The 27,478-nt window shown below is 39.6% G+C and overlaps 1 protein-coding gene across 10 annotated transcripts; it reads left to right on the top strand.

Annotated features, from left to right (window-relative positions):
* Nucleotides 1-10,024: 10,024 nt before the first annotated feature.
* PEX2 (peroxisomal biogenesis factor 2) lies at nucleotides 10,025-26,170 on the top strand. 10 transcript variants are annotated; one of them, XM_053661090.1, is made up of 6 exons: nucleotides 10,025-10,525; nucleotides 16,736-16,785; nucleotides 17,165-17,334; nucleotides 22,413-22,577; nucleotides 22,957-23,057; nucleotides 24,266-26,170. In XM_053661090.1, the coding sequence occupies exon 6, from the start codon at nucleotides 24,283-24,285 to the stop codon at nucleotides 25,198-25,200; it is 918 nt and encodes a 305-aa protein (XP_053517065.1). In that variant the 5' UTR covers nucleotides 10,025-10,525; nucleotides 16,736-16,785; nucleotides 17,165-17,334; nucleotides 22,413-22,577; nucleotides 22,957-23,057; nucleotides 24,266-24,282; the 3' UTR covers nucleotides 25,201-26,170. The 10 variants fall into 10 exon arrangements, with proteins under 10 accessions (XP_053517065.1, XP_053517064.1, XP_037001090.1 ...); XM_053661089.1 differs by lacking the exon at nucleotides 16,736-16,785; XM_037145195.2 differs by lacking the exons at nucleotides 16,736-16,785; nucleotides 17,165-17,334.
* Nucleotides 26,171-27,478: the final 1,308 nt, after the last annotated feature.

Below are 27,478 nucleotides of genomic sequence, written 5' to 3'. Positions count from 1 at the left end.
GATGCTTTCCAGACTGTTTAGAAATCGTGTACAACTCCAGTGTACTTATATAAACCTTTACTCCACTTCCCACATTTTGAGGGATACAAGAATATTGCTGCAGGAGAACATAGGCAGGAAAATCTCAGATATTTCACACAGCAATATTTTCACTGATATGTCCCCTAGAGCAAGGGACATGAAGGAAATAATAAACAAATGGGATTTCATCAAACAGAAAGCTTCTGCACAGCTAAAGAAAACAATATTAAGTCTATGGCCATACCACCCTGAACACGCCCAATCTTGTCTGATCTCAGAAGCTAAGCAGGGTCGGGCCTGGTTAGTACTTGGATGGGAGAAAACAGTATTAAAATAAAAAGAGAACCAACTATATGAGAAAATATATTTTCCAATGATACCTCAGACAAGGGTTTGATCTCCAAAATATACAAAGAACTTACACAACTCCACTTTAAGAAGACAAGCAACCCAATTAAAAAGTGGGCAAAGGACTTGAACAGACAATTCTCCAAGGAGGACATATAGAGGATCCAGAGACACATGAAAAAAATGCTCAGTATTGCTAGCCATCAGAGATGCAAATTAAAACCACAGTGGGATACCATTTCACACCAGTCAGAATGGCCATCATAAACAAAGCAACAAACAGCAAGGGTTGGAGAGGTTGTGGAGAAAAGGGAACCCTAGTGCATTGTTGGTGGGAGTACAGACTGGTACAACCACTGTGGAGAACAGTATAAAATTTTCTCAGAAAACTAAAAATGGATCTGCCTTTTGACACAGCAATTCTACTGCTAGGATTATATCCTAAGAACCCTGAAACACCAATCCAAAAGAACCTATGCACCCCAATGTTCATAGTAGCACAATTTACAACACCCAAGTGCTGGAAGCAACCTAGGTGCCCATCAGTAAATGAATGGATCCAAAAACTATGGTACATTTACACGATGGAATTCTATGCAGCAGAAAGAAAGAAGGAGCTCCTACCCTTTGGGACAGCATGGATGGAACTGGAGAACATTATGCTAAGGAAAATAAGCCAGGAGGTGAAAGACAAATACCACATGATTTCACCTTTAACAGAAACCTAATCAACAAAACAAACAAATAAGCAGAATATAACCAAAAGCACTGAAATTGAGAACAGACTGACAGTGATCAGAGGGAAGAAGGGGAGGGAATTTCAGGGGAAAAGGGGAAAGGTTTGCAGGAATGAGTATAAAGGACATATGGACAATAACAAGGGTGGGGTGGAAATGGGAGGGAGGTTTGTTTGGCTGGGTTGGGGGCAGCAGTGGGGAGAAAATGCAGACGACTGTAATTGAACATCAATAAAGTAATTTTAAAAATAAATAAATAAAAATAAAATAAAATTGAATAGTGTGGGATCTGCCAAAAAAAAAAAAAAAAAAAGAAAAAGAAAAGAAAAGAAAAAAGAAAGATTGCTGCAGACCAGTCCTGGAGCTCTGACACGATAAATGAATAGCTCTTGTCTGGAACACCTTCTCGTGGTTTTGTAGGCTACTTTCTGAAGGTGCTCCCCTGAGGTCACTGCAGTCCTACTGGCTGGAGGGTGAAGCCAGGCGTTGGATGCTGAGCTTGCTAAAGATAATGGTGTAAGGTTAAATTAAATCAGGTTAAAATAAGGCCATATATTTTCTCTCTTTTCCTGACTGACATCCTCTGTTACAGCAGTAACATATACAACAAATACTTAAATACATCCAGAAAGGAACTCAAGCTTACTCCTCTTGGGCCATTGCAGAATCTGTCTTCCTAAGAGGTACAGGGAGTCCTCTGTCCTAAATTATGAGGTCAAAAACAAGGGGAGTCAAATTGGGTCTAGACTAATGGTTTAGGAGACTCAGCTTCTCTTACAGATATAATTATGTTATTGCAGAAAACCTGTAAAGAAAAGATGGCTTCATAAAATGCATGGAGAAAGCATATAGGGCCACATTTAAGTAGAACTGAGTTAAAACCAGTCATACAAAATTGGCCTTTAGAATCCCAATCCATTAAAATAAAGAAATCTTAGAAGAATGTCAAACAGATGAAAGATTAAGAGACTGAGGCTCATGCCCTGGCCGTGTGGCTCAGGTAGTTGGAGCATTGCCCTGTAGATGAAAGGTTACGGGTTTGATTCCTGGTAAGGGCACATACATAGGTTGCATGTTCGATCCCCAGTCTGGGTGCTTATAATCCCATACAGGAGGCAACCAAATGATGTTTCTCATTCACACTGAGTTTCTTTTTCTCTCTTTCTCTCTCTCTTCCTCTCTCTCTCTAAAAGAAAGGAAAAAATGTCCTTGGGTGAGTATTAAAAAAAAGAAAAAGAAAAGAAACTGAGGCTCATAAAATTAAGAGACCTTCCAAAGTTCATACCACTATCAGAGACAAATCAAAGTCAGGCCTCTGTATATATTTCATATTTGTAATCATTTGCTTAATACTATTGTGAAACAGAAGTTCAATCCCTAAATTTAAGCATCAAAAGGTAAACTGCTTGAGTCTATGGGCTGGAGAGTTTTGAGGCACGTCAAGGACACAGAGGTGCAATGGAAAAAGAGGTTACATACTTTCCTTTGTCATTATTCAAGGAACTCTCCATTCCTCCATGGCCGCTGCTTTTGGCAAGGCAGGACCTGTGGAAACATTTTTCCTGGAGTCATCTATTCCCTGGAAAGGAAACTCAATCTGGCTTGAGAGAGAAAGTTCCTCTCCAAGTAATGATAAATTGTCTAAATTGAAAGCTCACGCCATAAACAAATTTGAACAGTGCAGACATCTTACAAAATTACATTTTCATCTAGTGGATCTGAATGATGGTTTGAGAAAAAGAGAGGATAATATTTTAAACCCTGCTTCATGTGACTTTCTTTCCATAGTACTGCTTTTAAGGTCCATACCCAGGTCCTGACAACACAATCATAATGATTTTTTTCTTAATTTCTATATGCTGTATTTTTAGTGAAATACCGAATGTACTTTGAAGGTGACTACTGCTAGTATTATGTTTAAAAGGAAATTTTAAAAACCTGAAAATTTTGATGTTCGTGTAGTTTTACTAAAACTAAATACAAACACACCTTTGAATGTGTTAAGAAACTGAACCACACAAAATGTCCTTTGTGCCTCCTTATTTTTCTTTTACACTTCACTGGAGCTAAATTTCTGACTTTCATACAATCCACACAATCAGATCCCTTTATTTTAAGATCACCAGAATATTATCTCTATAGTAGTCCTGTTGTATAGTTTAAAATAAGATGTAGTTGATTTAAACTACTAGTCAAAAAACTCAATTTTCAAACTGTTGCATAGTTTAAAATAAGATGTAGTTGATTTAAACTACTAGTCAAAAAACTCAATTTTCAAAAAAACTCAAGAATCAATTTTTAATAAAAAATATTCTTAATCTTTTACATAACTATAACTGGGCTCAAAACTATTTTTCTAGTATTTTCTCCCACTATCCGTCATCCTTCCCCAGCTCTGGTCATGCTTTTCTATCCCTTTTGCTCAGAGGACATACTCCTTCCTCTAAGAGCCTCATGTCTAACTCCTACCCTGCCTTAATATGTCAGATCAGATGCCTCCTGACAACCTAGCATTTCCTCATAACCCTAATTAGAATCAACTTCTCTGCCTGTGAACTCTTAGAATCTTTCCCTGTCTTCCCACTGCACCCATCACCTTTTTCCCAGTAACAAGGATCTTTAGGAAACAGTTTACTAGATTGGTTAAGAGTGAAAACTCCAGAGTCATACAAAAGGGTTCAAATCCTGGCACTATTCAGATTAACTGGGAATCTTAGACATGCCCTTCAGCTATCTTAGTTCCAACTACATTAAATATAAAGTGGAGATAATTACAATACCTATCTCATAGAGTTACTGTAATGATCTAGCTTTATAAGTATGCATGTACACACACACACACACACACACACTCACACACATATCTGAAAGGTGCCTAAAACCTATTAAGTACTCAAGAAATGTAAGGTACTACCAATATCCTAATTTCATTGTTATCATCATTATTATTTGTAGTGGAAAAAGCTTTCACTAATAACTGGGGAACCTACCAAGTTGCCTTGTCATTTCATGGTTTATTTCCTTATTTATACTAAAACAGTATTAATGTCTAAGTATTAGTTAGCTATTGCTCCATAACAAATTACCTCAAACTTAGTGACTTTAAATACATTTATTATCTCTTAAGTTCTATAGGTCAGGATCTGGGCATGGCTCAGCAGCATTCTCTGAATCAAGATCTCACACACGCTGCAATCAAGGTGCCCACTGAGGCTACAGTTATCTTAGGGCTCACCTAGAGAATGGATGCTTGTAAGTTCATACTCTGGTTGTTGGTGAGGCTCACTTCCTCACAAGTTGCTGGACTCAGGGCCTTGGTTCCTTTCTGGCTATTGCCTGGTAGCTGCCTTCACTTTCTTGACATGTTGGCCTCTCTATAGGGCAATGTGCCGTACCACAGCTTGCTTCATCAAAACAAGCAAGTAAAAGGGAAGCAGACATAGTGTGAGCAAGAGAGATACCACATTCTTCTGTAACCTCATCCCAGAAATGACATTCTTTCACTATTGTCCTACTCCATTCACTGGGAGAGTCACCTTGTCCAGCTCACACCTAGAGACAAGATTACAGGAGGGCATGAAGAATGCATGGTAGGGATCATTGAGGGTCATCCTGAGGCTGCTTACCTACAATACCTTAAAAAGTTACTGTGGAGCTCTGACTGGTATAGCTCAGTGGATTGAGTACGGGCCTGGGAACCAAAGGATCAAGGTTCAATTGCCAGTCAGGGCACATGCCTGGGTTGCAGACTAGTTCCCGGTAGGGGTCTCACGAGAGGCAACCATACATTGGTATTTCTCTCTCTCTCCTTCCCTTCCCCTCTAAAGATAAATAAATAAAATCTTTTTTAAAAAGTTACTGTGGAAATTAAACAGGACTAATGTATCTGAAATTCAATGTAAAATGCTTAGCCCATAGTAGACATTCAACTAATATGAATGGATTCCTTCCTGCTTACTAGAATAAAACTCATGTAAAACAAGGACATTGACCACTAAGCCCTGCAGTACCCTGGCACTCTCTAAGCAGATATGGCTCTCACCAACCACTGGAGGAAGAAATTATAAATGATACTGACGCACTTGCTCACAATTTAGTTAACATAGCCTCTGTTTTCAGAAAGTTCAACCTATGCACCTTTTGACAGTGAGTCATTTAAAATACAAGAATGTGGTAGGCAGAATAATTGTCCTCCAAAGATGCTCTTATCTGAATCCCTAGAAACTTTTAATAAATTACATGGCAAAGGCACTTTTGCAATTAAGGATTCGGAGATCAAAGACTAACCTAGATTGTCCAAGTGGACCTAATCTATCACAGGAATTTCTAAAAGTTGAGAACCTTCCTTATCTATAGTCAGAGAAAGAGATATAAGTGCAAATTAATTAGGCAAAGAATTGCTGGATTTGAAGATGGAGAAAGGGGCCACAAGCCAAGGAATGCAGATGCCTCCTAGAAGCTAGAAAAGACAAGAAAATGGATTCTTCCTTAGATCTTAGCCTAGTGAGATTATTGTAGGATTTCTGCCCTATAGAAACTAAGATAATAAATTTCTGCTATTTTATGCTATAAACTTGCAGTCATTTGTTTTATTACGGAAAATAAAAAAGGTAATGCAAATATAAAATATGTTTGACTCATGAGAGAGATCATACACAAGTATTCTTTAAATGTTTACTGAATATATGAGGTCTGTTCAGAAAAAGTCCAGCCATTATTAATTTAACGAGAACAGTTTATGTGACATCAGTGTAACCTGGCAGCCAAGGAGAGTGGACTGGAATGTGCATGTGTGGTCAATGATGAATTCATTGTAGTAGTCAGTGGAGGTGGTAGACACCATTGAGTGATCATGTGTACTGTGTGGCTGTCACATTCAAAATGTCTGAGTAAGTAGAGCAACAAATCTGCATTAAATTTTGCATTAAGCTTGAACATTCCTCCACAAAAACTATTTGGATGATTCAAAGGCTACAACTGTGGGTAACTGGTGATCGGCAGCTTCATCACGACAACATGCTCACTTGTGGATCCCATCTCCTGAGGACCTTTTGGCAAAACATCAAATCACCCAGGTGACTCAGCCCTCTTACAGTCCAGATTTGGCACACTGCAACTTCTGGCTTTTCCCAAAACCAAAAATACTTTTGAAAGGGAAGAGATTCCAGGCTGTTGATGAGATTCAGGAAAATATGACAGGACAGTTGATGGTGATTGGGAGAATTGTGTGAGGTCCCAAAGTGCCTACTTTTTATGGGACTGAGTCATCACTGTCCTATGTACAATGATTCTTGTATCTTATATCTTCTTCACATAATTTCCCTATGTTTCATATTATGTGGCTGGATACCCTGTGGACACACCTTGTAGATGGTCATTCTATGATGTAAGATATTAAAACTCATTCAGAGTTAAAAATCTCTGGTTAAATATCACCAATACAAAACTTAGCGTTTGACCACTTAGGGTGATCAAACAACAGGAGAACAGGTAAAAGACACTGGAAGGGGGAGAGGGTGTTGACACACCATTGCTGGCTTTGAAGATGAAGAAAGAGGGACACAAGAAATGTGGACAGCTTCCAGAAGCCAGGACTACCCTCTCAGCTGACAGCCTACAAGGAACTGAGGACATCAATGCAAGAAATGGAATTTGGTCAACCACTTGCATGAGCAAAACAACAACAAAAAACAGATTCTTCTCTAGACCCTTTAGTAGAAATACAGACATGAAGACATTTGGATTTCAGCCCATTAACACCGAGTTGGAATTCTGAGTGTCAGATAAACCACTGGTGTTGTTTTGAGCATCTGACTTTGTGGTAAGTTGTTAGAGCAGTAGTAGTAAACTAACATAAGGCCTGTTTAACTTTTTCCTAAAAGACTCAAATATATTGATTTAAGAAGTATATAATATGCTAAATTTAAGTCTTTAAAGTCAGCAGTTTTAAACAATGTTAGGGGCATAAATCAATGTCTCCTTTACATATGTACAATATTATTAAATTCCTAAAAATCTCAAAGTCGCCAAAGGGCTAAAAGAGGGTATAAGATGGCATTATAATTTTTCATCTTTTTCATGTTTAAAGGTAACTAAATATCCTAATTTCAATTTTTATTTTTTGTTTCTCATCATTAATGCATGAATAAATATAATTTGATTCTCTTTACTAATATTTTTAAGCCCACAGCCAAATCCTAAAGACTCTTTTTTCCATTTTATTTTTTCCATTACCACTTATGCCTCCATACCCTCTTCCACCTCCACCTCCACCCCTTCCCCCACCACAATCACCACTGTTGTCCTTGTCCCTGACTTGTCTTTTCTGTTCTCTTTTGCTTGATCCCTTCACCCCCTCAAGGGACTTTTTCTTAACATGTAGGCAGGAATATACAAATTCTAGGTTTAAAGCAATTAATGTGTTGAATTTCCAGAGGTACAGCACTTAATCAAAGGCAAAATACACTATGCTCTGGTCATTATCTACTTTTGCACTGTCTCTCAATTGGTATTCATTAGCTCTCCGAGAGCAAGGGCCATGTCTGCATAATTCACATTTCTATCAACACAGTCTAGCAGTATTGCCACCCCCTAGCAGCTTTCGTTAAATAAATGAGTGAAAAATAAATATAGAGCAAATACAAAAAATGAGACACAAAGCTTCCTTGAAACCTCAGCTTACTAGGGTTACTGGAAATCTAAAAAGGCATTCTGTATTTAGAAATTAAATGATAAAAACCAGAACTTATTTTAAACATTTTCAAACAAATCTTAATGTTCTACATGTTTCATTATATTCTTAACTAGATTCATTAAACATTAACTCAAATTTTGGGATGGCTTTGTATCTTTATTTTTATCAACAGGTATTATCATGTTCATGAATCGTACATAAGGCTCCATGAACTAGAACTTGCCTTCTGAAAATGTCAATCTTTTGAAGTTCCCCCACCCCTTTTTATAAAAATTAAGTGAAGTACAGTATACCTATAGGCCTACCTGAGAAGTGTGACAAGGCTGCCTTTCTTCACAAAGGCCAAGTGAGACTCAGTCTTTTTACTCTAGATGAGCAATTAGTGATATGTTGCAATAGGACGTTTTGGTCAATGACCACATATAGGGCAGTTGTTCCATATCATAATGAACTGAAAAATTCTTATCATCTACTGGGGTCATAATGCAACCAATTATCCACGTGTTTATGTTGATGCTGGTATGAACAAACCTACTGCACTGGCTGTCATATAAAATTATAGCCCATACAATTAGGTACAGCACATATTATTGATAATAACTCTGGCACTAGTTTATATATTTACTATATAAACTTACGATCATTATTTTTTAGAGTAGACTACTCCTCCTTACTAGAAAAGGTTTGCCGTAACACTGCAGCCATGTTATGCTGGTGGCAGCACCATACACCTCATTTATCAAGTCTCTCAATTGGTTTAAATATGTTTTTATTGATTTTTTATCATTATTTTTTCATCCACATCTGAGGGCATGTTTATTATTTATTTAATTTTTTTAGAGAGGAAGGGGGAGAGAGAAGCATCAATCACTTGCCCCCTTTGCACACCCCAACAGGGACAGAACCTGCAATCAAGGTATGTGTCCTGAGGATCAAACTGCAACCATTTCTTGTATGGGGCAATGATCCAACCAGCTGAGCCACCGGTCCAGGGTTATTTATTGATTTTAGAGAGAGGAAGGGAGAAAAACTTCAATCTGTTCCTCCAATTCATTGCAGTATTGTCCCCCTGTGATTGATTTACCCTATTTTGCAGTGTATAACGCGCACTTACATTTTTGGCCCAATCTTTCAGGAAAAAAATGTTTTAATTTTTAATCCAATTATTTATTTGTTTATATTTAGAAATGAAACTAATTATCATATTCCAGGGTACTATTTTGCATATGGATACTGTTATTGCTTTCTAGAGTTATACCTTCAACGCATAAAAATAAGATAATTTAAAACATTTAGCCCTGGCTGGTGTGGGAACCAAAGGGTCACTAGTTCTATTCCCTGTCAGGACACGTCTGGGTTGTGGACCTAGTGGGGGGGACACAAGAGGCAACCACACATTCCCTGTCTCCCCTTCCCTTCTCCTTTTAAAAAAGCATTTATGTAGATACTAAATTAGTACTGTCCATGTATAATGTGCATCCTCATTTTCCCTCTTTAATGTGTGGAAGACAACAAAATTTCAGGCGTGAATGATGTTAAACTATACACCTCTTACAGTAAAAACAAACTTGAACGGTATTAGAATTCATTAATGTTTTATTATCTTGCCCATATTTCAAACTGAGTAACAACTGTTAGATAATTTTAAAAGGTGAACAGAAATTTTGTAGTGACACTAATTGTACAGGATAAGCTAACAATACAGTTGTCCTAAGACTAGGGATGGGGAAAGCAAAAGCTAAAACGTTGCGTAGACCTACTATGTGCGGGCAGTTAGTTCTACCGAGCTCATTGCTCAGACCTCTGGGCGGCCATTGCCTTGCACACTGCATAATAAGGCCGTAGCGATTCAAGCGCTGCCTACACAAAATTGCCCGGTGAACGCTCAAAACAGACCTTCCCTCGCGCCCCAATCCTAAAGATCTTGCCTCGGTTGCCCAGGGATTGAAGACCCGCAATGTTTCGTACAGATGGGGTGTTTCTCGGACCCACCCTGCAGCCAGACTCTGTGTCCCAACTGCGCCATAACGCAGCTAGCCAGGCCCACAGTCTGAACCTGGCCACCCGCTTTCCTGAATCCCCAGAGGTCAGCAAACCCCGCCCCCGCCAGGCCACGCGTACCCCGCCTACAGGGTGCCGCCCCACCCTAGGGGCTCCTCCACTAGAAAATATCCTGCAGTAGACCCTCCACCCAAGGCATGAAAAGGACGAGCCCGGAGTGCAGAGGCACCCAGACGCCACCCCGCGGCGCCTGTCCCTTGAACGCTACCGAAGTCCGGGAAAACCCAGCCAGGAGAGACACCGCCCGACAGCCGCCCTTTGACCCAAAGGCCGCCTCCCGCAAAGTCTAGACCCGGGGCTGGCGGGTTCGCTACTCTCCTGCCAATCAGATACGGTTTTCCCCACAGGCCCTAATGACCAATCACCGCGCGCGCTACATTCTTCGGCTCTTCGGCTCTTCGGCTCACCGGCTCATCGGCTCATCGGCCCTTCGGCCCTTCGGCTCTTACGCTCGTCCGTGTTCGCTGTTGTTGGGCCTTTAGGGCCTCCTCGAGCCAAAGCGTAGTTCTTGTTGGTTCAATCCCCCCCCCCTTTTTTTTCCAGGCACTTCCGGGTCCTGCGTCCTCTGGAAGCCCGTGAGTTCCGGGTAGCTCTGGTTCTGCTAGGAAAAGCCAAGCTTCCTAGAGAATGTTTCACAGAAAGTTCCTGGAGTGGGACGTGTAAGGTCAGTGTCCACCCGAGGAGTCGCAGTGCAACCCGAGGTCAGCCTTGCATCTGGGAAGGCATGTAGTTTCACCGCCTTGTCCTGGTCGCCCTTTGCTTGATTCCGCCTGTCCCTCGGCTTCCTGGATTCCAGACTTCCTGGAGGAGGCAAATCAGAGTAGGAGTTTGGGAAAGGCAAGGAACCAAACCTAAACTCCGGAAATTAGGCTTAGGGTCGCACCAATTTAAAAAAAAAAAAAAAAACAGACTGAGCTCGGTGCATTCCAAGGAGTTTCTAAGGATAAACTTAAATCTTTGCCCTGCGCTCGGCGTTTCCTGTAAGTTAACTCTTTTGAAGGGCTTCACGATTATACAGGGTCCACACTTCACATCTTAGCGGTGGTTCATGCATAGTGTTAGATACATTTGGTACAAAAAAAATGCCGAAGTTTCTAACATTTTTGGAAACCTGTGTACTTGAAAGCATTTTTAATTTCCTTGTGGCGGAAGAGTTAGAATTTTCCTAAAATTACTTGCAATGAGTTCGTTATATTTACTGATTTCTGATAAGAAATATAAGAATCATTGTCATTTTTCCTCTGGGGCCTGAAGTTAAAAGTTATTGTTTGTTCATTTCTTTAAGTTCAATTTTCCAAAAATTAAACAATTTGTGGAGAAAAGGGCATTTCACAGAATGATACCAGTTGTTGAACGTTGATGTCTAACGTGTTCCATGATGGCCTTGGGAATAAATGTTTTGTCTTAACATTTAAAAGCGATTAAGGGGAGGCTGAGGCTTCATCCACACCACAGTTTGTAGTTTGAACACTTTCCCTTAATGTGTTACCATTAGTTAAGTCTCAACAGAATATAAACTTGGGATAGCAAGTTTATAAACTTGACTTGGCATTTTTCTCTTTCACTTATATTCTCTCTGATCTGACCCATGTTATCAATTAGTTGTATCCAGAAAGATTAGAGTTGAATGCTCTTAAGCTGGAAGTAGATTTGAAAGAAGAGAGTGAATAGAATTATTTGCAAAGTCAAAAAGAGAATCCTTCAATTTTTTTCTTTAAAGAAAAACAGAAGCAAAATAAAAGTAACAGGACATTGTAGAGAGAATGTTACACTAAGTCAAGGAAATTGACTTCCAGACCTGACTGGTTTTTCCTTTGACCAACTCTACCTTTGGCCTTATTCTCCTCATTTTCAGAAATTAGGGATAACACCGAACTTCTGGTTTTAAAACTCTTCCATGGAAAAGCTGTAGAAATTTCTTGGAGCTTTGTAGGGGAAAGGTAAAGCAAACAGACCCTCAATAACCATTTTATATATTTTGCTTGAAAAACAGGGTTTCTGTTAAGAAAATTAAGTTCATGTCTTAGGCTAGATATCCTGTGTTTTCTTCTAGCATTTAAATTCTGTTTCTATAGTATAATTATTCATTTGTATTTAATGTGTATTTACTTATTAATATTTTAATAATGAAAGATAATGTTCACAGTTCATTACTAAAAGCCATAAACATGGCCATATTCAATCTCATTTGTTTAATAGATACAGATTTTAAATTTAATTTTCTTTTTTTTTTTTAGTCAAAAAGAGACTAAACATTTTAAATATTTTTATTTATTTATCTTTAGAGGGGGAGGGAAGGAGAGATGGAGAGAAACATCGATGTATGGTTGCCTTTCATGTGTCCCCTGCTGGGAACTGGCCTGCAGGGAACTTGCCTGCAACCCAGACATGTGCCCTGACTGGGAATCGAACCACCATTGTCTGGTTCGCAGGCCCTCGCTCAATCCACTGAGCTACACCAGCCAGGGCTAAATTTAATTTTCTTTAGGATCAGAATCATAATTCTTTCTCCCCGCCTACCCTTTTATTTTAGCCATAAAATTTGTACTTATATTCAAAGGTTGCAATCATCTTTGCAATAGGAAGGCAGGTATTTTCATTTGACATATTTGGTACGTGAACCTTACAGATGTTAGCAGTTTTGCCCACTATCACATTGCTAGTAACGTTCTTAGTCCAAGCTGTGTGTTTTCCTCACAGCATCACATGTACTTGGTTTCCATAGCACAAGGGAAATGTATGCTATCCACACTGTCTTTTCCTGGACACAAGTTCTGCTCTGAATCACTTGCTCCTTTCTTTCCCTCCCTTGATGATCTGGATTGGGGAACCTAAAAGCACACTGGATATTCCTTTTATCTCTTTCCTGTGAAATGACAGCAGTTTCTAAATGTCCCATGCTCCTCTTCAGTTCGTTCAGACTGTGGAAGAACCCTCCAATGAGAGAGTCCCTGACTGCTGCTCTTGCTCCAGGTCTGTAACATTGGTGCTGCAAATGCTAGTGCTGTAATTCTTGTACATGCAACTGGAGGCTCGAGAGAGAACATAGGCACCCTCTGTCCCTTCCGTTGTGGAATGTTAATGACTTCTCCCCAGCCTTTCCCATCTACACAACTAAATGCCCTTCCTCTGTTTTTATTCCGTTCAATATATATATATTTTTTTATCAGAGCATCCCCTTCTTACCTGAGTGTCAGTAAGGTGAGATAAAATTTTATCCATGGGACTTTTCTGCTTACTTGTTAAACATAAAAACCAAGAGCTCTAGAGTAATTTTGTTTTGATGAGTTGGCATTGCCTCTGTGTTACATTTAATATGGGTTCCTAATCATTAAATGAATGTTCATGCCTCATTTTTGCACCCATGTATTTTCTTTGTACAGATGTGACAGTCTTAAAATGCTTCTCTAACCACGTGTATAGAAGCAGTGAGAGGGAATGTGGATGACATGCAACATGGGCAACTTGACCACATTCCTGTCATTTCTTTCCTGATCTGTAGTCTTGAGAGTGACTAGCAGTCTGGTCTTGAGGGGGAAAAACATCATGCTTTGAGCTCCGTAGTATTGAATTGGATCCAAGCTTACCAAATATCCATACTACTAACTTCCTTTTGTGTGTTCCACAATTTCTCTAGTGTTCACCAGAAATTTACTAATTGCTAGCTGTCTTAAACAAGCGAGTTACTGGTAATCTTCTCAAGCCTTAATTTTGGTCTTCTTAAGTGAACGTGATAATACTTACTGTGTTATGTGAATTCAGTGAGATAAAGAATATGAAGCACATAATATGTGTCATACCATATTTGCTCCTCTTCCATTGCTAAGACCTCTGTTCTTATGTAAATGTTTCCACATTCTCTCCATTGTCATAAAATGTGTAATGAAATGCATGTTTCAGTAATTTTCACATCGTTTAGAAGTTTCTCCTTTGGCCATTAGATCCTAGAGCCTTTTTCTAAATGTATAAAGTACTTAAAGATGGTTGCTTCATGGTTAACATGGCTCATTTGTTCATCCTTGCATTGGCATTAGTGCTGTAGTTTGTGCCTGTACTCTCAATCTCCTAGTACTCAGCCTCTCAAAACAGCCCCAGCTGCATGCTTTGTGGTGTCATCCGAAAGTGTCCATGTTCACCTTTCCTTTGTTGTTGATTTTTTTATCACTACTTGTCAGTGTAATCCATTAGTTCAGAATATGGCTCTGTTATTTCTAGCTGTGTGATTTTGCAGTAGTCAGCCTCAGTTTCCTTGTTTTGAAACAAATAATAAACCTTTTTCATCCTATTGTAAGGATGAAATGATTTACTATTTCATTTTGCAAAGGGCACTTAGCTACAGCAGTCATTAGCACTCAATAACTGGTAAAGAAGTTGCATGTGTTTACTGCAGCCATGAACTCATGAGCTGGTGCGGATTGTGTTCCATAAGCTTTGCTGTTTTTCCATGAGGATTGTTTCTCTGTCTTCCATGTTCTGTTCTGATTTCTCCACTTGCTCTAGTCTTTTCCAGGCTCAAGTTCAACATTACCATATCTGCCTTTGGAAATGACTGTCTTTCATTCATTTTCTTCCTATTCCAAGATTTCCCAAAATAATTTCTATAAGAATTTTAGATAAAATTTTTATAGTTGCTTGCTTTTTAAACTGCTGAAAAGTATAATGTAGTATGATGATGACTTGTCCAGAGTCACACAGCCTGTTGATGAACCTGGGCTGGAATATAGAACTGATCAGATTCATCAACCCATATTCACTCATATCTGTGCTCTATTTCACAAGTTACTTTCTCTCTTCAAGACTCAGAAGTATTAGATTTCTGAAAGAAAAGATTATGAACATCATACTCTTAAAAATGTCTTTATGAAGATTGCTCAAAATACTAGGAATTCTGTTTTAAGGTTTAGAAAGTATTTTGCGTTAGTTTTAGATACTTGAGTAAACATGCTGAAAATGAAATAGGTAAGTACTCAATTGTGTAATGGTAATTATTATCTTTGAGATGGCTCCAAGTAAAATATGTTCCCTCTGCTAGGTCTGCTTACTTATTAGTACTCATCTTTTTGAGAAACTTAAGATATTTTGAAGTTTTTCTTCAAATAAATTCTGGAAATATTCTGTTGTGTACCCTCCCCCAAAAGAAAAAAAAAAAGTCTTGTTTGAAATTTGATGAAGATTGCATTTAAGAGCAATTTGAGGTCTAGTGTCCATAGTAGAATTTTTAAAATCCAGCTTGTCTGGTCTATATCTAAAGGAGCACAATTGGGACAGTTATAAACTTGGTTTAGGTTGGATGACAGAGAGCAACAGAGGAGTAGTGACAAGTCACTTAGCAAGTCTGTGGCAGAAGTGGGATTTGAACCTGTTGTCGTTGACTTGTAGGGCTGTTCGCACTGTCAGAGGTCACAGTGTTCTAATGGTCTCAGCCATGGCTTTTACTCTCTCACTCATTTTGAGATGTGTTCTGGGAATCGGTATCCTGTTAAATCCCTCTTTGATGCATGTCCCATTTATTAGTATTGATTTCAATACAATGGACAGTAAATCCATGTGACCACATAGAAATAGTAGGTTGGAGTTTCAAAGCTTAAAGTCTCCAGTTTGAGAACTTTGTTCACATAAACTCATAATGTAAAGTGTTAAAGTTTTTTTATAACCTAAAAGGAAAAAATGATTAGGCACACTCTCCATTTTGATTACTGAAACCCTTAGGATAGTGTGGCAGCAACATTATCATACTAAAAATTAGTTGATTATTGTGAATCTTAAAAAGAATAGCCTGGGGTTGGTGGGCTGTGGGGGGTTAGGCGTGGAGGGAGAGTATGGGTTTGATACCTGAGAGGTTACTTAGGAATCACATGGTACTGCTTGCAAAGTTTATAGAACTGTAAATTTCAATGTAGAATTTGTGTAGGCAGCATGCATTGACAAATATGTCTAATGGTAATACATCTAGTACTGAGTCTCAGAACAAGTCAATAATAATGTGTATATTGATAGCAGCAATGTAGGAGATGTTACTTGGTATTATAGCTGAAAATCCATGTCATCCCCTTAATCATAATTACATTAATATTGACAGGCCCTTGACAATACCCACATTATTATTGATAGATTTCTGTCAATAATGTGTCTTTAAATAAAATATATTCATTCATAATTTGTACGCAATAAAAGCGCTGAAATACATCCTGAAACATTCCCCTCTTTAGTGAGATAGAACCATTTGTGTTGGTTATAGAATGCAATAGAGATGACAAAGTTTTATTTTGAAGAATGAAAAGTGTAGAAGAAAAACATGAGTTATTTAAGGGATAAGGTCATTATGTATCACTGCTCTTAGTAAACAAATTTGGGGGGGTGTTTTCTGTGAAGGAAAACTAGTCTGACCTGTCTAGTGATAAAATGTCAGCAGAAGACCGTCTTAATAGTTTTTACTGCTAGATCATTTTGTCTTAAACAAATTTATGTGACAAGTTAATCACGCTAACCCTAGTAGTCGCTGTACTTACCTGGTCTTCGTTAGACCTTAAGCATCATTTTCACATACCCTATCCTTCACTAAACACTACTATAATTTAGTGCCAATTATACTTTTAAATATTTTTATAAATCTTTTTGCTTTGTCATAAATGTTTTCCCTGGTGTTAGTCTTTTAGAATCTTAAGTTAGTATAGCTTGGTGAGGGTAGGAGTCATGAGATTCTTTATTAAAGAAATGAAATTCCATGTCAAAAGATGGAGGGAAAAAACATTGCTTGTTTTTGGCATTCTGGAGAATTCAATTTGGATTAAATCTGATGGTGTTTGTTTCTATCCAAAACAGTCCCAACTCTTAGAGTAAAAATTAGTTTGTGTTTTTTTTTTTAATATTTAAGATGGAGCCTACTTTTATGAGACCAGATACTAACCTTCGAGAAACAATAATGTGAGTAGTGTTAATGTTTACTTAAACTCTTGAAAGTAAAGTAGACCAGGAGTGGGCATGGACAGCAGTCAGTGCAGCAGCGTCAGGAAAGTATGGTTTACCAAATGACTTGGGGAGTTTTGACTTGATAATGTGTGCACACCACAAACTTCTTTTTGAGTTTCATGGTTCTTAGTGAAGCAAGTTAAATTAATTGGACTTTTCCAGAAAGTTTTAAGTCCCTTGAATTGTCACAGGGGTCCTGTAACTGTTCAGTCATTGAACTCTGCCATCAAATTGATCCTCTAAAATGTATATCCTGTTATGTCTGTGCCCTTTAACGATTATTCATGCCTACAATGTCACTGCAATCTCCTTAAAACAGGTCTTTTTACACCAGGTTGACTGTTCATCCAGCCTCTCCTGCCAGTCCATTCTGCTGTGGTCACAGCAGATGACTTGTTTCTTTGCTTCCACGTAACAAGCGCAGCTACACTGATGGGGACTGAGTACCCAGGAAGAAGCTGGTGTGGATGCCATTTCCATGACTCCCAGACAGACCATGGCCAGGTCTCACGGCTGGCACGCTTGTGGGGTTTGCACAGCCTGTTTCTTTGCTTTAAATACCATTTTTCTCTTTTCTGCCTGGGGGAGTTTTGTGTTTTTACATTTTGAGATTCATTCTTTGCTCAGATATCAATGACTAATCTTGATTACAGTGGCATCCTATTTCTTTAAAATTTTTTGAATGAAAAGAAGTTAACCGAGAGAGAAATAATTGGATCTAATCTCTGGTACCTAGGTGAATGTCTTGCATTTGGTAGGCATTCAGTAGCTCTTGGTTAAATTGAGTACCCATTTGTCAGATAATTCGAATTCATTAAAACACAAACTGCTTAAATTATATGGAGGAGAACTTTATGTAATTTAAAGACACTCACAACATTTTTTTGTATTCCACACCTTATGAGCAAATATTGTACAGCCATGGAGGGTAGAAGTTTCATAATCAGATTAATTGAACTTGTAGTTATGTCACTTGCATCCATTTCTTCTGTGAGTATTCCAGAATAACTGCACCTGGCAGAAGGGAGCGAGAGGAAAGGAGGAGGAATTGAGTGTAGTGTGCTGGTAAAGAACAGAGGTTGGATGTTTGTCTTGTACCGTACCCTGTGCAGCGAAGCACCCTAGAGTCACATATTGACAGTGTTCGATCCTGAGGTTTCTTTGCCTCCCTATCAAAAAAACAGCCATGCCCTGGCTGGTGTAGCTGTGGAAATTTAGGGGTTTCTTCTTTTTTCTGTTATTAAACAGCCATGCTGGTGGTCATTAACTAACCAGGAAGACTCATCCTCACTGTCTCAGAATCCCCCTGTCTGGTCTCCTTCCAGACTAGGTGCTGTTGTAGAGTGTGATGAGACCACCGAGCTCTGCCTCTGCCCCTTCCTGCCTGCCCACCAACGTTTGCACACACTGGTGCCACCGTGTTCACGTCTGTCACGGTTGTGTTTCAGTGGTGCTGTCTGTACTTCCTGGTTCAGTGAAGCAGTTAGTATGGGTAATAATGAAGATTTCAGTCTTTTGAAATGAGATTTACCAAAACAAACTGAGTGTCTTTTTCTTCTTATGCCCAGCCCCAGGCAAAGTAGAAATAATATAATAAAAAATACTGCTTTCCCATTTCCTAACTGCTTTCATAATGTTATCTGGTTAAATCTTAACAATTTTGTAAGGTAGCTGTTATTTCCAACCTTTTGAAGAAATTGAGGCTAATGACTTCTTAAGATCACATGGCAAGTAAATGACAAAGCTAGAGCTTGACCCCAGGTCTGATTGGGTTTTAAGTCTGCCTTTTTTTATTTTTCCACAGACACCTAAATAGGCGTCGTTCTGCTTTCAACATGGGGTGTGTAATGCAGTGCCTGTTCTATGCTTACAACAGAAGGAGGTCACAAAAATAACTATAGTGTTGCAAAATAAAACCTAAAACAAAAAGTAAATAAACAGATTATTCATCTGGAAGGGGAAAGGCTGGAGAGCAGTTTAATAATAGTCTGCTGGTCCAGTGAAGAGTCTGAGGGCCCAGCTGTTCTTAATCTGCAGGGAGGCCAGGCCTGGGAGTAAAGGGGGTGGAATGTTAAACTGTTACAGGCGGGATGAGAAAGAGTTTGTAAAATATTGGGTTGGTTAGAGAGTGTGTTAAGTCTCTATTTCTGACAGATACCAGAAATTCCTATCTTTACTAAATGTTCCTCAGTATGATTCCTCCAGAAGCAAGGGATTTCAAATAAATAACTTTCTTAGTAACCACTCCCTGTGACCAGTTTCTCACTACACATGAGTAAGTCACCTGAGGAAGACAGAGCTTTCCTCCCCGTCCCATTTCTATAGGTGTTCTCACAGTATTCAGCAGGCACATTGAGGAGCTACCAGATTACTCATTCCATTGCGCATTCATTCAAAACATTTATTGAGCAGCTACTATGAGCCCATCTTCTGTGGTAAGGTAATAAGCTATTCATCAGCTACAATTTGAGTTGTGACTCTAGTATTCAAAGATACATAAATTAGTAAAAATGGCTTCTGATGCAAGCCACATATTTTGTCCTATAATCATCTGAAAAAAAGTAGCAGTCCTTCCAGTTTAACAAGGGAATGGGGGAGAGGAAAGGGAACTGGACTTACTGTTGGTGTCCAGTATGGTCAGAGATTTTTCAAGAGCACTGTGACAGTCAAAGAGTTTCCCTTACCTTACTGATCAGAGAATATGAAGTCTATATATCATAGACACTGTGTTACAGTAGACGAGTTACACATACCGTATCCCCACATACCACGAATGATTGTAGAATTTTGCATGACAAAAACTGAGCTAGGTATCAGAGTCACTGTATCAGTGGCAGGTACTATGGGAAATAAATATAAGATAAGGCTTTTCCCTTAAGTAGTTTATAGTCAAGTTAGGAGATGATGTGTTCATATGACTGAAATATAGTACAAGTGGTTGAGGGCTCGATTGCATGTCACAGGCCTGTTACCACACTTTAAAAATGGTGATAATGGGAGTTGGGGATAGTTAAGGATTTTGTGGAGAATTTTGCAATAGAGTTGGAATGTGAAGGGCAGATAGTTCAGGGCATTGTGGGACATCGGTAGGTACATGGAAAAGACAGAGAGACAGGACTGAAATGGGGTCTGCACGCAAGGCTCCACTGGGGAATGACAGTTACACGATTGCAGGGGAGGAGAAAGAACTGGGCCAGGGTGTGTCTTTACCTGAAGAAGTTTGTACTTTACCCCAGGGGCAAAATAAGAAAGCAGTGATATGGTAAGTGTGGGGAACTAATTTTGTAGGTTTTGGGTTGATTATGAGGTTTTTCAAATAATGTTTTAGTTTTTTCTTAGTCACATAAATGATTTAAGTTAATTAGGGAAAATTTGTAAACTGTAGGAAAAGTGAAAAAAATCTTACTGATGGTTTTGAAATTCTATGTATTGTCTTTGAGAACATGTGAAACCATCTGCCTTTGTTGCTGTCCAATTTACTTGCTTCCTCCTTGCAGACTTGGTCGAGGGCCGGGATGAGTCTTTATCTGTGTATCCCAAGCACCTTGCAGGGCTAGGGTGTATTAATGTGCATAGAGTTCGTGGAAGCCATGAATGGTCTCGAATTCCACAAGGACGACTTAATAGAAGAAAGGGAGCACCTGAGTCAGTGCAGTTTAACAATTCCTCTGGATATAAGGATGAGACCAAACCAGGAATGAGTGGGTAGGCCAGCACACAACATTGAGCTGAATAGGTGCCAAATTATTTATGCCAAAGTATTAAGTATTTATGAGTTGTGGTTTGAAATGCACTAGCTCCATAATTGTCAACATCACCAGGGAACATGTTAGAGATGCAAATTCTTGGCTCCTGATCCCAGGCCTCGTGAATCAGAAACTCTGGAACTGAGGCACCACTATCAAACAAGTCCTATTAATGGGTGTAATAAATGCTCAAATCTGAGAACTACTAGACCAGAAGAACAGGAGCCTACAGGACTCCGATGTTGAGGAGCACAGCATAGAAACATTGGAAGCCTTTATCTTTATATGTGATATCAGTGAACGTAATCAATGAAATGCCATAGTAGCTGAAATAGGGAAACTATGAAAAGATTATATTGTTACCAAGAAACTTAAATGTGTTGTAAAATGGACAAGATCCATTTGTCTTGTGTGGATCACTGCTTTTCTGAGCTGAGCATTTAACTAGAATTAAAATAGGTTAGTCCAGTGAGAGGGACCCCATGCTAAACTTCCCCACCCAGACTTTTTCTCCCATATATACAGAACTGCCTACTGAACTTATCCACTTAGCCATCTGTCTCATAGGAGCCTCAGCTCTCCAAAGTTACATGTAACTCTTTCCCTTCAAACATATATCTGCATGTTTTCCATTTCAGAGAACTGGTACATTCTCTCAGTTACTGGTAGGATCCACTCAATTACTCAAATCAGTGCTTCCTGGATTATTTCTCATGAGATCTTGTCAGTTCTACCACTTCCTAGCTTTCAGAGGTACCTCTTTCCATCCTCACTGATGCCTTTCAGATTTAGACCATCAGTAGTTACTCACTAGATCATTTTAACAATCACCTTAACTGTTCTCTGTGCCTCCAGTCTTTCAGCCTCAAATCCATTCTCAGTGTGGCCAGCACCAACTGCCTAAAATGAAAATAATATTATTTTCATACAATCTATTAATGGCTGTCCATGACTCTCTTGATAAAATAAAGCCTCCTCAACTTGGCTTTTAGGGCCTTGGAAATGGGTCTCACACTTTCCTTCCCAGCCTTACCTTTTGTCCTTACACCCCCAGTCCTTGTCACCTGCCCTTCCCTCTGTCAGGACTAGTGTCCTTACCTTCCTTTACCAGCCTGACACCACTTACCTTTCAGTGGCTGCTTAGGTATTGCCTCTCCATGAAGCCTTTTCCGATTGTAAGCATAATTCCCTGAATTTCCCCTTGCATATCACTTACCACACCTGCTTGTAATTGTCTGACATTTTACATAGCTCACTCTTAACCCGACTCTTCATCCCATTACATTAAAGTCTCCACAGGGGTTGAGACGGTCTAATCTACTATTCTTTCACTCTCTCCTATTAACCGCTATGTAGCAGGTGCACAAGAAACACATGTTGAAATAAGTAATAAGTAAGTCTTTTTTTTTTTTAAGATTTTATTTATTTATTTATTTATTTATTTATTTATTTATTTATTTATAGAGGGGAAGGAGAGAGGGAGAGAAACATCAATCTATGGTTGCCTTTCGTGCATCCCCTGCTGGGAACTGGCCTGCAGGGAAGCAGCCTGCAACCCAGGCATGTGCCCCGACTGGGAATCAAACCGCGATCCTTTGATTCTCAGGCCCATGCTTTATCCACTGAGCTACACCAGCCAGGGCTAGTAACTGTCTTGATGTGGGCGTTTGAAATAGTTTGAATGGATGGGAATTTGTATTTTCTGTCTTTTACCCATCCCAGACTTTTTTCCGTCCATTGATCCGTCTATCTAATATTATACAATATATCCTATGTGCCAGGTGCTTTACTGGTTGTAAGATTCAACTGTGAAGACTCAAAGTATCTTTGCAACAGGGCTTATCTTCTATTGGAGGAAACCAACCGTAAAGAATAGGGTATACACAGTTCAGCAGGGTCTAGAGGAAGAGTGGGGTGCCAGGGAGCACCTGAAGGAGGCAGCTCGCCAAATGTGGAGAGTCCAGAGGAAGTGATGCCTACCTCACTGCTTAAGAACTTGGGGTGAGTTATCAGTTAAAGAATGGGAATGGACTGTTCCCAACAAAGGGTGCAGGGAGTAAAATATCCCTTAGCAAGAGAAGGGGCACTTTATGATGAGCTCAAAGTATTAGACAGGCAAGCTGGGTGGGGTGATTTGGCGAGGCTTGTTTTTGATGGATTGCAGGGTAGGCAATGCACTGAAAGAGCTGGAAAGTAGGATACACCTGTTAGATAAAATCCAGGGGAGAGGAGAACAGTGGAATTTAGGAGAAGGTTTCTGAGGATAGAGTAAGGAATGGATTAGAAATATATTTTGAACAAAGAACAGGCCTTGGGTATTAATTAGATATGCAGAAGGAGCAAAGAAAACTGTCCTAACCCCCTTTTTTCTCTCCTGTAGTTCCTGACCAGTATGAAGCAAGGATTTCACAGAACTTATAGCCCAAATCCCTGCTGCTATAGTCTTAGAAGTCTTGACAGAACTACAGGAAGGGGCAAGAGGTAAGGTCACCCAGAATGGGCGAGAAGCATTCCTGTCATACACCTCGTTTCGGAGGAAAAGAGCACTAAACAACCTATTATTTAGCAGTCTTTTTTGTTTCCTGTACTTGAACTTCTTGCCCCTAAGTGATCTGGGATCCATGGGTAATTAAAATCTTCTTTCTAGAAAAATTCCCTCATTGTAAAGATATGCCACTTTTTAAATGAACAACTTTATTTTAGGATAAACATTGCAGTCCTTTTAACTTCTAAGAAAGTGCTCTGGTAGGGGGTCCATTTCAGAAACTAAATTTAAACAGGTTTTATATCATTGTCTGGATTTGCAAATTCATTGATAAAAGTGCACTGTCAAGGCACCATATGGCCCTGGCTTGTATATAGTAGGCATGTAATAAATGCATTTGGAATCAGTAAGTCATACCTAGCAAACCATTAACTAGCTTTCTCTGCTTCATTATAAAAACTTTGTGACCCTTTAGTGCTGATTTGTTTCCTCAATGTATTTGTGAAATGATCTTAGACCATATTTTGACATCATAGTTTTCTTTTATTAGAAAGTGTATGATGTGTACCTTTTTAGTGTCTTAATAATGACATTTCTGCATTCATATTGCTGTGTGCTAGTGTTTATTTTTCTGCAATTGTGTGACAGAATAATGGACACTTATTGTTCATTATTTTTTTTCCTACCTGCCTTTGTGAATAAGTAGGAGATTAAGCGACTTGTTGAAAAGCATACCTTTGGAGTCCATAGAAGTGCTGGGTATTAAACTGAGGTCTTGACTTACTCTTCATTGCAGTGTTTCATATGGTTCGTTGTATTTATTAAGTGTATATATTTCTGCATCAGCCATGCTATTATTCAGCCTCAGAACTGTTATTATCTCCCTGTTAAACTGTCTGAGCAAGGAAGATTACATAGAGGAGCATTTATAGCAGTGGGACACAACTTGCTAAAACCTTTCATTCCTTTGGTGAGGAGGGCCAAATGAAAAAATAAAAACAGGAAAGACAGGAGGGAGGGAGGACAAGTGAGAAGAAAGAGAAATGAGTTCAGAGTAAGAAGCGACAGTCCAGTGCACTCTTTTTACACCATGCAAAGGCCCATCCTGTATGTGCCCTGTCTCACAGTTTTCTAAGTGTGAGTTGCGGAGATGGTACAAATGCTCTACTGTCTGACCACCTTTCCTAATTGTGCTTTTTCCTAGAGCTCTTTGCAGAAGGCATGGCTTCCGGAGAAGAGACTGTGAAGAGCACACACAGGGTGCTAAGAATAAGTCAGTTGGATGCACTTGAATTGAACAAGGCCCTGGAGCAGCTGGTGTGGTCCCAGGTTACTCAGTGCTTCCATGGGTTTCAGCCAGGGCTCTTAGCCCGCTTTGAACCTGAGCTAAAAGCCCTTTTGTGGCTTTTTCTATGGCGATTCACCATTTACTCTAAAAATGCCACTGTGGGACAGTCTGTTTTAAATATTCAGTACAAAAATGATTTTTCTCCGACCCTGAGATACCAGCCACTGAGTAAAAACCAAAAGCTCTGGTATGCTGTCTGTACAATCGGTGGGAAGTGGTTAGAAGAACGATGCTACGATTTGTTTCGAAACCATCACTTAGCATCATTCAGGAAAGCCAAACAGTGTGTGAACTTTGTGGTTGGACTTTTGAAATTAGGGGGATTGATTAACTTCTTGATTTTCCTCCAAAAGGGCAAGTTTGCAACTTTGACAGAACGTCTCCTAGGAATGCGGTCTGTATTTTGCAAGCCCCAGAACATGCGTGAGGTTGGCTTTGAGTATATGAATAGAGAACTTCTCTGGCATGGTTTTGCAGAGTTTCTCATTTTTCTCTTACCACTCATCAACATCCAAAAATTGAAAGCCAAGTTATCTATGTGGTGCATCCCTCTCACTGGTGCTCCTGATGGTGACAACTCATTAGCCAGCAGTGGAAAACAGTGTGCTCTGTGCGGGGAGTGGCCCACCATGCCCCACACCATAGGCTGTGAGCACATCTTCTGCTATTACTGTGTTAAGAGCAGTTTCTTGTTTGACATGTACTTTACTTGTCCTAAGTGTGGCATCGAAGTACACAGTGTGCAGCCACTGAAATCAGGAATTGAGATGTTGGAAGTGAATGCTCTTTAGAAACTAAAATTGTTTACTCTGAGGAAAACTGTATTATGTTTAAATCTATAGTATTATTCACCCTGAATATACCAATTAGGTGTCTTTTATGAGAGCATGTGCTTCTTAGCCACTGTTCTGTCCTTGCCAAGCATGACTAAAATCTAATCACTGGAATTCACAGGATTCTAAATATATTCTGTAGATGGTAATATAGTATTTTCTTTAATGATTGCATTCAATTTTTAATGTCAAGAGTAATGGAGAGTTTTTGTCAGATGACTACTAACAATGTTCCTTCACTTTGCTACTTCCTAGACAAAGGTTAGATTCTAAAAAATAAAAGGTTTGGGAGACCTTGGGATGAGCATGAATTTATTTTCAGAGATGGTATTATAACATCATAATCTGACAGTGGTAAGACCCTGTTGTTTTAAATCTTTTGATCTGATGGCCCAGTTGTAATTTTAAGCTTTTCTCTGAAGCCAGTTTTTAAAGGGTTCAGTTGACTCCCTTCTCAGGCAGAATGATGGCCACTAGAAGCTGAAGATTTACATCCTATATGCTTTCTGATCCCGCTAGAATAAGAGCTTCTTGCCTCAAAGCTCAGCAAAATCCAGAAGTTCGCTGTCATTTGTCTGCCTGGGACTGTGTGCACATTTCTGAGTCAGGAAGGAAAATTTCTGCTCCTGATGATTCAAATATGGGCGACATGCCCTCACGTAAACCATGTGAACCTAAAGTAGGAGAGGAGGCAAAGCACAGGGAGCTGCGGTGCTGGTACAGGAATGGTGGGTTATGGGCTGGTGGGCAAAATAGGTCCCTCCTGGAGTCACTGTTACCCTTCTTAATACCAAAAGTCTACGTGCATTCTTAATATTTTATCAGCGATCTATTCTGATAAAGACATGAATGAGTGACTGAATGGTGGTCTTCCATTGCAGATATGAAAGAATTAAATAAAGTCAACGAGATTTTGTTACACCAACAATTTTGTTAGTGTTATTTTGATAGTAGAATGAATTCTGAGATGGTGCCTATATTGTCATACTTTTAACATGAAAACAACTGTACTTTACGTGTATGCTAACAGTTGTTGATAGGAGCTTTTTTCCTACAGATCCTAATGGTGCAATATGTATTTTTTTACTTTTTAACTTTTATGTAACTACTGCCACCTTACCAGGTAATAACCCCCGTGACAGGGACTGCCTTTTGCTCATCACTGGAAAACCAGAGCCTATCCTCAGTTCCAGTGTACCAGCACAGACACTTCATTAGCCAAATGACTAACCCAGTGTTGCAGGTTGGGTTCTGTGGGAGCGGGTGTAAAGGTGTTTGAAGTACAAGACAGCCGTTAGGGATCCTCACCTGTGAAAGGAGAACGCCAAGAAGCAGGAGCAGGTAGAAAGGAAAAAACCGTGATGCAGGCCTGATAGCCTTGGTGAACCTGGAGGAGAGCTGTCTGTCCCGGGTTGTCCTCGATTGATTATCCTGGTTTGGGGCCGAGTTGTCAGGCCTTTTTACCTGCACCTCTCAGGCGCCAGGTATGGGTGTGACCCCTCCCCGCAGCTGTGCCACCATCCATCCTCGAAGGGTGAGGTGGCTGCGTATCTTCACATGTATCACATTAATACTGTCTCTTCGTTGTTTTTCTGTACAGTTTCCCTTTTTTGTTTGTCTTTTTTATAAGTATACCTGGCAGACAACAAACTGGTGGTAAGTAGTGTTCAACTTAGAATGGATGGTTATGACTGGTGTTATTTATCTGAGTGATGCCTCCAGAAGTTCCACCTTACTACAAGAGACCCAGGCCTGCCGGCCAGCTTGCTGTGACAGCCCCGACTTCTTCATCCCGGCCTCCCTGTGCGCTTCCTGGAGATTTGCTTCTGTTCTCACTCCTCAGTCGTCTTGATGCTCACGGTTCAGGATAACTGGGTCATATTTAGCTACATGATCTGTTTTCACTTTGGCCTCAAGAACCTCACCATCAGCTGTGCATACATCCCTTGGGAAAATAAGTACACTAATGTCTATCTTTTGTCTTATATGCAGCTTGTTCTCAAGTTCAGGTTTGCCACTTGTGCCTTTTGTGGGTCCAAGTGGCTTCAGTGACCATATCTAAAATACTAGTTTATCCATCAAGGTTAACACAGGCTTGCCCAGCTCCCAACTCTCCCGCTTTCAGTACTTCATGACTGGGTTTCAGACAAGTTTATTTAACTTCTCAGAAATTCAGTTTGAACAGCCTATGAAATGGGTATTCCACAGATGTGTTGTTAGACTGTAGTGGGAATTA

This window comes from Artibeus jamaicensis, unplaced genomic scaffold, assembly GCF_021234435.1.
Source record: "Artibeus jamaicensis isolate MK-2021 breed Jamaican fruit bat unplaced genomic scaffold, CSHL_Jam_final scaffold_916, whole genome shotgun sequence".
Lineage (NCBI taxonomy): Eukaryota > Metazoa > Chordata > Mammalia > Chiroptera > Phyllostomidae > Artibeus > Artibeus jamaicensis.
The sequence above is the reverse complement of the archived record's forward strand: the minus strand, read 5'-3'. Positions and strand labels throughout refer to the sequence as shown.

Bases quoted from the DNA above. Each gene is read 5' to 3' on its own strand.
- PEX2 (XM_037145192.2), top strand. From the start codon at position 24,283: ATGGCTTCCGGAGAAGAGACTGTGAAGAGCACACACAGGGTGCTAAGA.